Consider the following 10,077-nt stretch of genomic DNA (forward strand, 5'->3'; position numbering starts at 1 on the left):
ATGACCTCTCTTTATTTTGTGCATACTGTCAATTCATTAATGTGAATAAAGGTTAATTACCATGTCCAAGGTTGTCCTTTCTGGGAATGTGCAGAGGGTGTTTCTTCCAGAGGAAAAAGCGTTGGTGATACAGACAATGGTCGGGATGTCCTGAAGCCTGCCCGGGTGTCTGTTCATCAGTACATTTTCTTCTGGGAAAGATGGTGGCCTCTTACGAGGCTCTGCAGTACGGGAGGTTTCATGCTCGGTCCTTCCAATGGGATCTCCTGGACAAGTGGTCGGGATCCCATCTACACATGCACCAGAGAATACGTCTGTCGCCAAAGGCCAGGGTTTCACTCCTCTGGTGGCTGCACTTACCTCACCTTCTGGAGGGCCGCAGGTTCGGGATTCAGGAGCGAAGAGCAGCGGTAACCCGAATCATCCTCTGGGCAGAAAAGCACACGTTGGCGCGGTCAGCGATCTTCATTCCGGGAGTAGACAACTGGGAAGCGGACTTCCTCAGCAGACACTATCTCCATCCAGGGGAGTGGGGTCTCCATTCGGAGGTGTTCAAGGAGGTAACAGATCTTTGGGGCGTGCCCCAGATCGACATAATGGCCTCTCGGCGGTATTGTTCCAGGTCGAGGGACCCGCAAGCAGTGGCGGTGGACGCCCTAGTGACTCTGTGGGTGTTCCAGTCGGTGTACGTGTTTCCTTCACTCCCACTCATTCCAAGAGTTCTCAAACTCATAAGGAGAACAAGAGTTCAGGCAATCCTCATCGCTCCGGACTGTTCGAGAATGGCTTGGTGCGCGGATCTACTGCTAGAAGAGCCGAGGCCTCTGCCTCTTTGGGAGGACCTGCTGCAGTAGGGGCCTTTCGCCTATCAAGACTTACCGTGGCTACGTTTGACGGCATGGAGGTTGAACGCCAGATACTAGCTCGGAAGGGCATTCCGAACAAGGTTATTCCTACCTTGATACAGGCTAGGAAAGGAGTAACGTCAAAACATTACCATCTTATTTGGAAATAATATGTATCTTGGTGTGAGTCCAAGAAGTTTCCTGCTGTGGAGTTTCAACTGGGATGTTTTCTCCTCTTCCTGCAAGCAGGTGTGGATATGGGCCTGAGGTTAGGATCCATAAAGGTCCAAATTTCGGCCCTATCCATTTTCTTCTAGAAACAGTTGGCTGCCCTCCCTGAGGTTCAGACTTTTTTGAAGGAAGTTCTGCACATCCAACCTCCCTTTGTACCGCCTATGGCGCTTTGGGATCTTAACGTGGTGTTTGCAGCTCCTCCAGTAGGTCTGGTTTGAACCTCTACAGGAGGTTGCGGTCAAGTTTCTCTCGTGGAAGGCTGTCACTTTGTTGGCCTTAGCTTCTGCTAGACGTGTGTCGGAGTTGGGGACTTCATGTAAAAGCCTATACTTGATCTTCCATGAAGACAGAGCTGAGCTTCGGACACGTCAGCAGTTTCTTCTGAAGGTTGTGTCGGCATTTCATATCAACCGACCTATTGTGGTGCCAGTTGCTACTGACTCCTCAATTTAATCAAAGTCCTTGGATGTTGTAAGGGCTCTAAAAATCTATGTGAGGAGGACTGCTCGTCACAGAAAATCGGAGACTCTGTTTGTCCTGTATGATCCCAAGAAAATTGGGTGTCCTGCTTCTAAGCAGACTATCTCTCGCTGGATCCGGTTCACTATCAAGCATGCGTATTCTACAGCAGGCTTGCAGTGTCCTACTTCTGTTAAGGCCCACTCTACTCGTAAGGTGGGTTCTTCCTGGGCGGCTGCCCAGGGTATCTCTGCTTTACAACTCTGCCGAGCAGGTTCGCAAAGTTCTACAAGTTCGATACTTTGGCCTCTGAGGACCTTAAGTTTGGTCAATTGGTTATGCAGGAGCCTCCGTGCTCTCCCTCCCGTTCTGGGAGCTTTGGTACATCCCCCATGGTACTAATGTGGACCCCAGCACACTAGGAATCCCAAACCCCCTCCCCCCCAGACCTTCTGCCTTCTTAATGAATGAGGAATAACCCAGACCTGTTCATCAAACGGCTTCTCACTCAGTTGTCCAGTTACTTTTGGTCCCTTTGAAACCTGAGGGAACTCCATCAGAGGTTCCCAAACTCGGTCCTCAAGGCACCATAACGGCGCAGGATTTAAGGATATCCATGGCTGAGCACAGATGGTTAAATCAAATTCATTGAGGTTCTAATTAAGTCACCTGTGGCCAAGCTTGGTTATTCTTAAAACCTGGACCGTTCAGGTGCATTGAGGACAGTTTGGGAACCTCTGGGCTACATATTAAACCGCTGTAATCCTAAACCCTTCCTCCAAATTAAAGCGGATAGTCTGAACTTTGCACTTACCATATGCATTATACAACTGTAACTTAACTATGTTTTGGTAAACGGCTTAAATGATAAATTGTGTCGGTGTCCAAATAAATGTGTGTGTATGTATGTGTGTGTGTGTATATGTATATATATATATATGTGTGTATATATATATATATATATCTATCCCTAACTGTACGTGCCAGAGCAGAAGCTGGAGGCCAGTGGTGGCAGCTTCATGTGTAGAAAATGGTGTCAGATGGTGGCCCATACCGTCTGTGGACACTCGCGCCAGGATAGATTATGCTCTGCTGATTTTCTGAAACGTCATTATGCAGCGTATGTGGCTTCATGTGGCCCTCCCTATTGTATTGGCTGCATACAACCCGTTGTGAGCGCTTCCATAGCTCTCAGTTGTCCATTGCAGCCCAGGTGTCCTGTCCCCCCTCATGTTTCAGTAGCACAGAGTCACAGGATCATCTGGGGAAAGGCAGTATGCCCATTGTAAGGGCTGCTATGGAGCACGTAGAGGCATTATCAGGTATCTATTTTTACGGTGTTAATATAATTTACTGTAATGTGATCTTGTATTTACTTTTTGTCTGTCATATAACTCATCCAGTCTAGGATTTTCCTCTGGTGACCTTCCAGTATACTGTATGTTGGTGAATGTTTATACGTTGTCTAGCCTCTCAAACTTATTCCTTACTCCACAGAAGGAGACGCTCCTCCTGGCGTCTTGTGGCCTCCTTTTCTTCTGCCTGTCGTGTGGCTTGCTATCCCACACGGGTGTAGTACTGGTGACCGCCGGTCACCTTACCGACGCCGGGTTCCCGGCAGATACCGGCGGGGAGGGGCGAGTGCAGCAAGCCCCTTGCGGGCTCGCCACGCTGCGGGCTCGGTGGCGACCTGCGGTCGCCACGGGTTCTATTCCCACTCTATGGGTGTCGTGGACACCCACGAGTGGAAATAGTCCCTGTTGGTCGGCATGCCGACCATCGGGAAAGTGAGCCGTCGGGCTCGTGGAGGAGGTCATGTGACTGTCGGTCAGCTGACCGGCGGTCACATGAATACCACCCCCCCCCCACACCCCTGGTAGTTCTCCTGCTAATTCCTTACTCGGCTTACTCAGTCACGTGTTTTGTGGCTCCCTGATCACCACACTTCTCCATCAGCCTCCTCCCCACAAGTCATGTGACTCCCTGCTCACCACGCTTACCCACCATCAGCCTCCTCCCCACTAATCTTATGGTTCCCTGCTCACCACGCTTTCCCCCCCCCCATCAACCTCCTCCCCACAAGCCATGTGGTTCCCTGCTCACCACGCTTCCCCCATCAGCCTCCTCCCCACAAGTCATGTGACTCCCTGCTCACCACGCTTCCCCCATCAGCCTCCTCCCTACCAGTCTTGTGGCTCCCTGCTCACCACGCTTCCCCATCAGCCTCCTCCCCACAAGTCATGTGGTTCCCTGCTCACCATGCTTCCCCCATCAGCCTCCTCCTCACAAGTCATGTGGCTCCCTGCTCACCACGCTTCGCCCATTAGCCTCCTCCCCACCAGTCTTGCGGCTACCTGCTCACCATGCTTCCCCCATCAGCCTCCTCACCACCAGTCATGTGGCTTCCTGCTCACCATGCTTCCCCCATCAGCCTCCTCCCCACCAGTCTTGTGGCTCCCTGCTCACCACGCTTCCCCTGTCAGCCCCCTCCCCACCAGTCTTGTGGTTCTCTGCTCACCAAGCTTCCCCCATCAGCCTCCGTCCCACAAATATTGTGTTTCCCTGTTCACCATGCTTCCCCCATCAGCCTCCTCCCCCCAAGTCATGTGACTCCCTGCTCACCATGCTTCCCCCATCAGCCTCCTCCCCACAAATCTTGTGGCTTCCTGCTCACCACGCTTCCCCCATCAGCTTCTTCCCCACAAATCTTGTGGCTTCCTGCTCACCATGGTTCCCCATCTGCTTACATTCCATCAGTCTTGTGGTTCCTTGTGCTCACCATGCTTCCCCCATCAGCCTCCTCACCACCAGTCATGTGGCTTCCTGCTCACCATGCTTCCCCCATCAGCCTCCTCCCCACCAGTCTTGTGGCTCCCTGCTCACCACGCTTCCCCTGTCAGCCCCCTCCCCACCAGTCTTGTGGTTCTCTGCTCACCAAGCTTCCCCCATCAGCCTCCGTCCCACAAATATTGTGTTTCCCTGTTCACCATGCTTCCCCCATCAGCCTCCTCCCCCCAAGTCATGTGACTCCCTGCTCACCATGCTTCCCCCATCAGCCTCCTCCCCACAAATCTTGTGGCTTCCTGCTCACCACGCTTCCCCCATCAGCTTCTTCCCCACAAATCTTGTGGCTTCCTGCTCACCATGGTTCCCCATCTGCTTACATTCCATCAGTCTTGTGGTTCCTTGTGCTCACCACTCTTCCCCCATCAACTTCCTCCCCACCAGTTTTGTGGTTCCCTGCTCACCATGCTTCCCCCATAAGCCTCCTCACCACTCATCTTGTGGCTCCCTGCTCACCATGCTTCCCCATCTGCCTCCATTCCATCAGTCTTGTGGTTCCCTTCTCACCATGCTTCCCCCATCAGCTTCCTCCCCACTCATCTTGTGGCTCCCTGCTCACCATGCTTCCCCATCTGCCTCCATTCCATCAGTCTTGTGGTTCCCTTCTCACCATGCTTCCCCCATCAGCTTCCTCCCCACTCATCTTGTGGCTCCCTGCTCACCATGCTTCCCCATCTGTCTCCATTCCATCAGTCTTGTGGTTCCCTGCCCACCACGCTTCCCCCATCGCCCCCCACCAGTCTTGTAGCTCCCTGCTCACCACGCCTCCCCAGCCACCGCCTTTCCTCCCATCCTGGAGGTCCCTCACCTGGAGGAGCTCACCACACTTCCTTATTAGGTGCCCCTCCCCCACACAGACACACCAATCTTGTGGCTCCCTGCTCACCACACTTCCACACCGCCTCTTCTCCACCTGCCTCGTGACTCCGTCCTTATTGATTTCCCTTCTGGCTGTCTTATGGCTCTATGCCCTCTTCTCTAGCCTTGCTCTCTTACCTCTTCCCCACCTATCTCTCCTCCTAGATGAAATTGGAAGGGAAGGTCGGTCGTCTACTTGGAAGTCATTTCCAGGATAAGGTGGTTACAGATTCCTCTCTTGGATTTTATTGTGCCTTCTAGCGAGTAGTGCGGTGTCCACTGAAGTCTATTATTGGTGCATGACCCTGTTCCTTCTGCCGTGGGATTGCTGTGGTCACACATACAGCTGTGACTACAGTTTGGCTTTATTGTGAGTTGCAAAATCAGTGATCTATAGATATATTTGTAATATAAGAGGGGAGGGTGCTCATTGTGTAATACGGCCTCTTAGTGCTTAAATACGGTCCCGAGTTACTGTGTACATGTAAGAAAGGAGAATGGGCTTGGTAAGATTCATTGGAATATGTTATCGCTGCAGAGCAGATGTAAGTTCTTCTCCCGCTGTTCCCTGACTTCTGCATTGTACATAGACCTCTAGCAGTTACTGCTGACCTTTGTACCGCTCTGGGTTATTCACCGGGCTTGTATTGCCCAATAGGAATAGGGGTTTTGTAAACCCTTTGGCCTGTATGTTATAGAGAAATAAAAGTAGCTGTTGTTTGATGCAGTCATACATTAATGGCCGCTGCGGAGCAGCCTTACTGCCATGAGTGTTGCTGTGTAGACGGCATATTGTGCAGCGGGAACCTATGGTAACTCACAATAATGCCCCTTCCCGGACGCGGCAGCGCTTGGACTGTGCTGTCCTGCATTTGCTCACGCTACGCTAGCTTTACTAACCAGGTGCCAGATCTCGCTATTGGGCCTCATTGTCCTTTTTCCCCCAGGTGCCATTTTTATCCCCGCTGGAGGGGAACCTGTACCTGACGTTGCAGTGTCAGAGCCACTCTTCTGTACAGCGCAGCGGATTTCTGGTACGTCTTCCAGGCCTGTGCGCAGGTAGCTTGTGCTTTTGTTCACCAGTGAAGTTTTCTTCCCAAGTCCGTTGTCTTTTCTCTTTGTAGACCATGTTTGAGGATGTCGGTGGCTTGGGAGCTTGGCACAGACGCTGGTGTCTCCTGTCTGGAAACTCTTTGTCATTTTGGGCATATCCTGACCAGGAGACCTCTAAGGTGAGCCAACCGACACAGTGATGAAGAGCAGAATCTCTGAGTATTAAAGTGATAGACCCCCTAACTGCTGCTGGTGACTCCTATACAGGAACCTCTGGTCAGGATAAATCTCATCAACTGCACTAGTGCCAAGATCGAAGCAGCCAAGAGAGAGACATGTGCCCGGGCCCACACCATAGAGCTCATCACCATGAGACCTCAGAGAGAAGATGACCTGGACACTCTCGTCACACAGTGCCGAAACACTTTGTGCTTCACCAAGTGAGTAGCCAATAACCACTGGTCTGTAACTATCCTCCTTCTTCATATAGCACCAGCATTCTCCGCAGCGCTGTACAACAGTTGGATACAGGTGGCAGCCTACGCTTTGTTGCTGCAGATGGCAATGTAACCTTTCCCCAGTGTGGTATATACAATGTGTGTGTGTGTGTGTGTGTGTGTGTGTGTGTATGTATGTATATATATATATATATATATATATATATATAATAAATTTATATGAACCCTTGATAAAGTCCGCTGGACGAAACGCGTTGGAGATCCTAATTACACCTCACCTCTAAAGATATGCACTTTATTTGATCATTTTATGGGCTCTGTTTACAGCGTATGGAATTTGCATATTGATTAAATTTTTTAAGCAGCCTTTTTTTAAATAGTCATTTATTCTAAGTTGTTTGGTTTTATTGTCTCCCTGTTTTGACATTTTAATTTTGCTGTCTCATTTTAATAAATATTTGTCAGACTTTTTATATACCATTATAGTGTGTTTTATATCATTTATGACACCGGAGGTCACCCGCAATACCCTATCTGTGTTTATTATATATCCGTTCCTGCAGGCGACTCATCCACCGCTTGCTTATACTTAGGGTTGTCGCAGACACCCCATTATACTTAAGTGGGGGGAGCGTCAATTGGGAATATTGTGTTAACTGGTATACGGGACATATCTGTGGCGCTGAGAAAAATCTTAGTGTAAAAAAAAAATGTGTATATATATATATATATATATATATATATATGTATATGTGTGTGTGTGTGTGTGTGTATATATATATATATATATATATATATATATATATATTGTGTAGTGTAAGATGTCTCCTGTAGTGCTGGTTAATGATGTGCCGCTTTTTCTCTACTTTCCATGGCACTATGACCAGAAACTGGCTGTCCGCAGACACGAGGGATGAGAAGGACCTGTGGATGGACTGTCTAAACCAGGTGCTGCTGGATCTGCGAACCTGGAGAACCAGTCCAGGGAAGATGATGACCCCAAATCAACCAGCCCCTAAATGATTGATCGCTCTGCTGTTCTGCGCTGAGCGCTGCATTATACCTGAAGCTCTGTTATCCATGGGACAAGGGAACTATATATATTTCTGAGTGACGTACCCGTCTCCAGCTCTGGCTTCCTATAGTCGCACTGTCACAATTGTCTCCCTGTGTTGTACGGTGTAATAGTTACACCCAGGGGCTCATCCACAAGACGATGGGTTAGGGATGAGATGATCATTATACCATTCTGTACTTTATATGGCTAATGCTGCTCTGTTATTTTATATTGATCTCTGAACATTAAAGTATCTATAATATATAAATATTTATAATTCTCTTTACTGTACAGGTTACTAATAACAGCCACCTGCCTCTGTGGGGTGGGCACAGTGGTCAGTATTGTTTGCTCCCACACTTCCATCTGCTGTGTGTGTTGGGGACACAGAGACTGAAAGCTTCTATTGGACCTGATTCCGTAATTGTGACCGGATGCCTTCCCCGCCCTCACTGGCTGCGTCTAGCTGTCACGGATTGGGTTTGAGTCGCACGGCACCTGGCCAACAGGGGATTTACGCTTACCGTCAGTAACCGCCTGTTACTGACTCCACCCACTGCGCAGTGGGCGGGTACAATGCTGCCACCACCCGCTCCTTATTTCCGTGGCACCTGGAACCACGTTTCTGCTCAGGCTCCCACCACCGCCACCTGAAAACCGCTTGCTGCTGTGTATGCGTCAACACACTTTTTGCCACACCGGTTTGGCATTGGCTGACCCCTCTGGTCACTGACCAGGTCTTTGCACGGTAGCGTGGTGGTAGGTGGAACTTGGAGACGCTAAGTTTACCCTGGACAGCCGGAGAACGGGACTGCTATTGGGCATTCCCGAGTGTCGCAAGATGGAAGGCAATCGTCCTCTTGAGGTAAGGATGTTTATTGTGCAATATCTCTAAAGAGAACTCTCCCTGTCACCAGGGGAACAGCGTACATTAAGAATTCGATACAATGGGTAGAAAGATCTCACAGTGCGCAGCTGACTGCTGCTAGTGCGGGTATCAATATAATGAGATTTCTCCTACCTACAATTCAAACAAATACAAACACATAGGAGTAAGGGTCACTTTGTACATTCTCTCTTGTCTCTTTCTCTCATGATTTTAACTCAAATGAGTACAGAAAATAGAAAGAGATGGATCTTTTTAAAAACACTTATTTCTCTGACGTCCTAGTGGATGCTGGGACTCCGTAAGGACCATGGGGAATAGCGGCTCCGCAGGAGACAGGGCACAAGAATAAAAGCTTTAGGATCAGGTGGTGTGCACTGGCTCCTCCCCCTATGACCCTCCTCCAAGCCTCAGTTAGATTTTTGTGCCCGAACGAGAAGGGTGCAGGCTAGGTGGCTCTCCTGAGCTGCTTAGAATAAAAGTGTATTTTAGGTTTTTTATTTTCAGTGAGTCCTGCTGGCAACAGGCTCACTGCATCGTGGGACTAAGGGGAGAAGAAACGGACTCACCTGCGTGCAGAGTGGATTGGGTTTCTTAGGCTACTGGACATTAGCTCCAGAGGGACGATCACAGGTTCAGCCTGGATGGGTCCCGGAGCCGCGCCGCCGGCCCCCTTACAGAGCCAGAAGAGCGAAGAGGTCCGGTGAAATCGGCGGCAGAAGACGATCCTGTCTTCAGACTAAGGTAGCGCACAGCACCCCAGCTGTGCACCATTGCTCTCAGCACACTTCACACTCCGGTCACTGAGGGTGCAGGGCGCTGGGGGGGAGCGCCCTGAGACGCAATATAACAGATAATACCTTAGGTTGGCAAAAGAATACATCACATATAGCTCTTGGGCTATATGGATGTATTTTAACCCCTGCCATTATTACAGAAAAGAGCGGGAGATAAGGACGTCGTGAAGGGGCGGAGCCTATCTCCTCAGCACACAAGCGCCATTTTCCCTCACAGCTCCGCTGGAAGGACGGCTCCCTGACTCTCCCCTGCAGACTTGCTACAGAATCAGGGTAAAAAAGAGAAGGGGGGGCACTATTGGCAGCTAAAAATTATATAAACAGCAGCTATAAGGGAATAACACTTATATAAGGTTATCCCTGTATATATATATATATAGCGCTTGGTGTGTGCTGGCAGACTCTCCCTCTGTCTCTCCAAAGGGCTTGTGGGGTCCTGTCCTCTATCAGAGCATTCCCGGTGTGTGTGCTGTGTGTCAGTACGTGTGTGTCGACATGTATGAGGAGGAAAATGATGTGGAGGCGGAGCAATTGCCTGGGTTAGTGATGTCACCCCCTAGGGTGTCGACACCTGACTGGATGATCG

The 10,077-nt window shown here is 49.9% G+C and overlaps 1 protein-coding gene across 5 annotated transcripts in view; it reads left to right on the forward strand.

Moving 5' to 3' along the window:
• The window catches only part of LOC134969682 (anillin-like), a 102,828-nt gene extending 94,752 nt beyond the window's left edge, over positions 1-8,076 (forward strand). For 4 of the 5 annotated variants that reach the window (XM_063945786.1, XM_063945784.1, XM_063945782.1 and 1 more), the window contains 5 exons: positions 5,406-5,459; positions 6,188-6,274; positions 6,365-6,472; positions 6,561-6,733; positions 7,639-8,076. In XM_063945786.1, coding sequence (XP_063801856.1) covers positions 5,406-5,459; positions 6,188-6,274; positions 6,365-6,472; positions 6,561-6,733; positions 7,639-7,774 — 558 coding nt within the window. In that variant the 3' untranslated portion in view covers positions 7,775-8,076. The remainder of the gene's footprint in view (positions 1-5,405; positions 5,460-6,187; positions 6,275-6,364; positions 6,473-6,560; positions 6,734-7,638) is intronic. The other variant, XM_063945785.1, reaches the window with a different exon arrangement.
• Positions 8,077-10,077: the final 2,001 nt, after the last annotated feature.

The sequence above is a fragment of the Pseudophryne corroboree genome, chromosome 11, assembly GCF_028390025.1.
Source record: "Pseudophryne corroboree isolate aPseCor3 chromosome 11, aPseCor3.hap2, whole genome shotgun sequence".
Lineage (NCBI taxonomy): Eukaryota > Metazoa > Chordata > Amphibia > Anura > Myobatrachidae > Pseudophryne > Pseudophryne corroboree.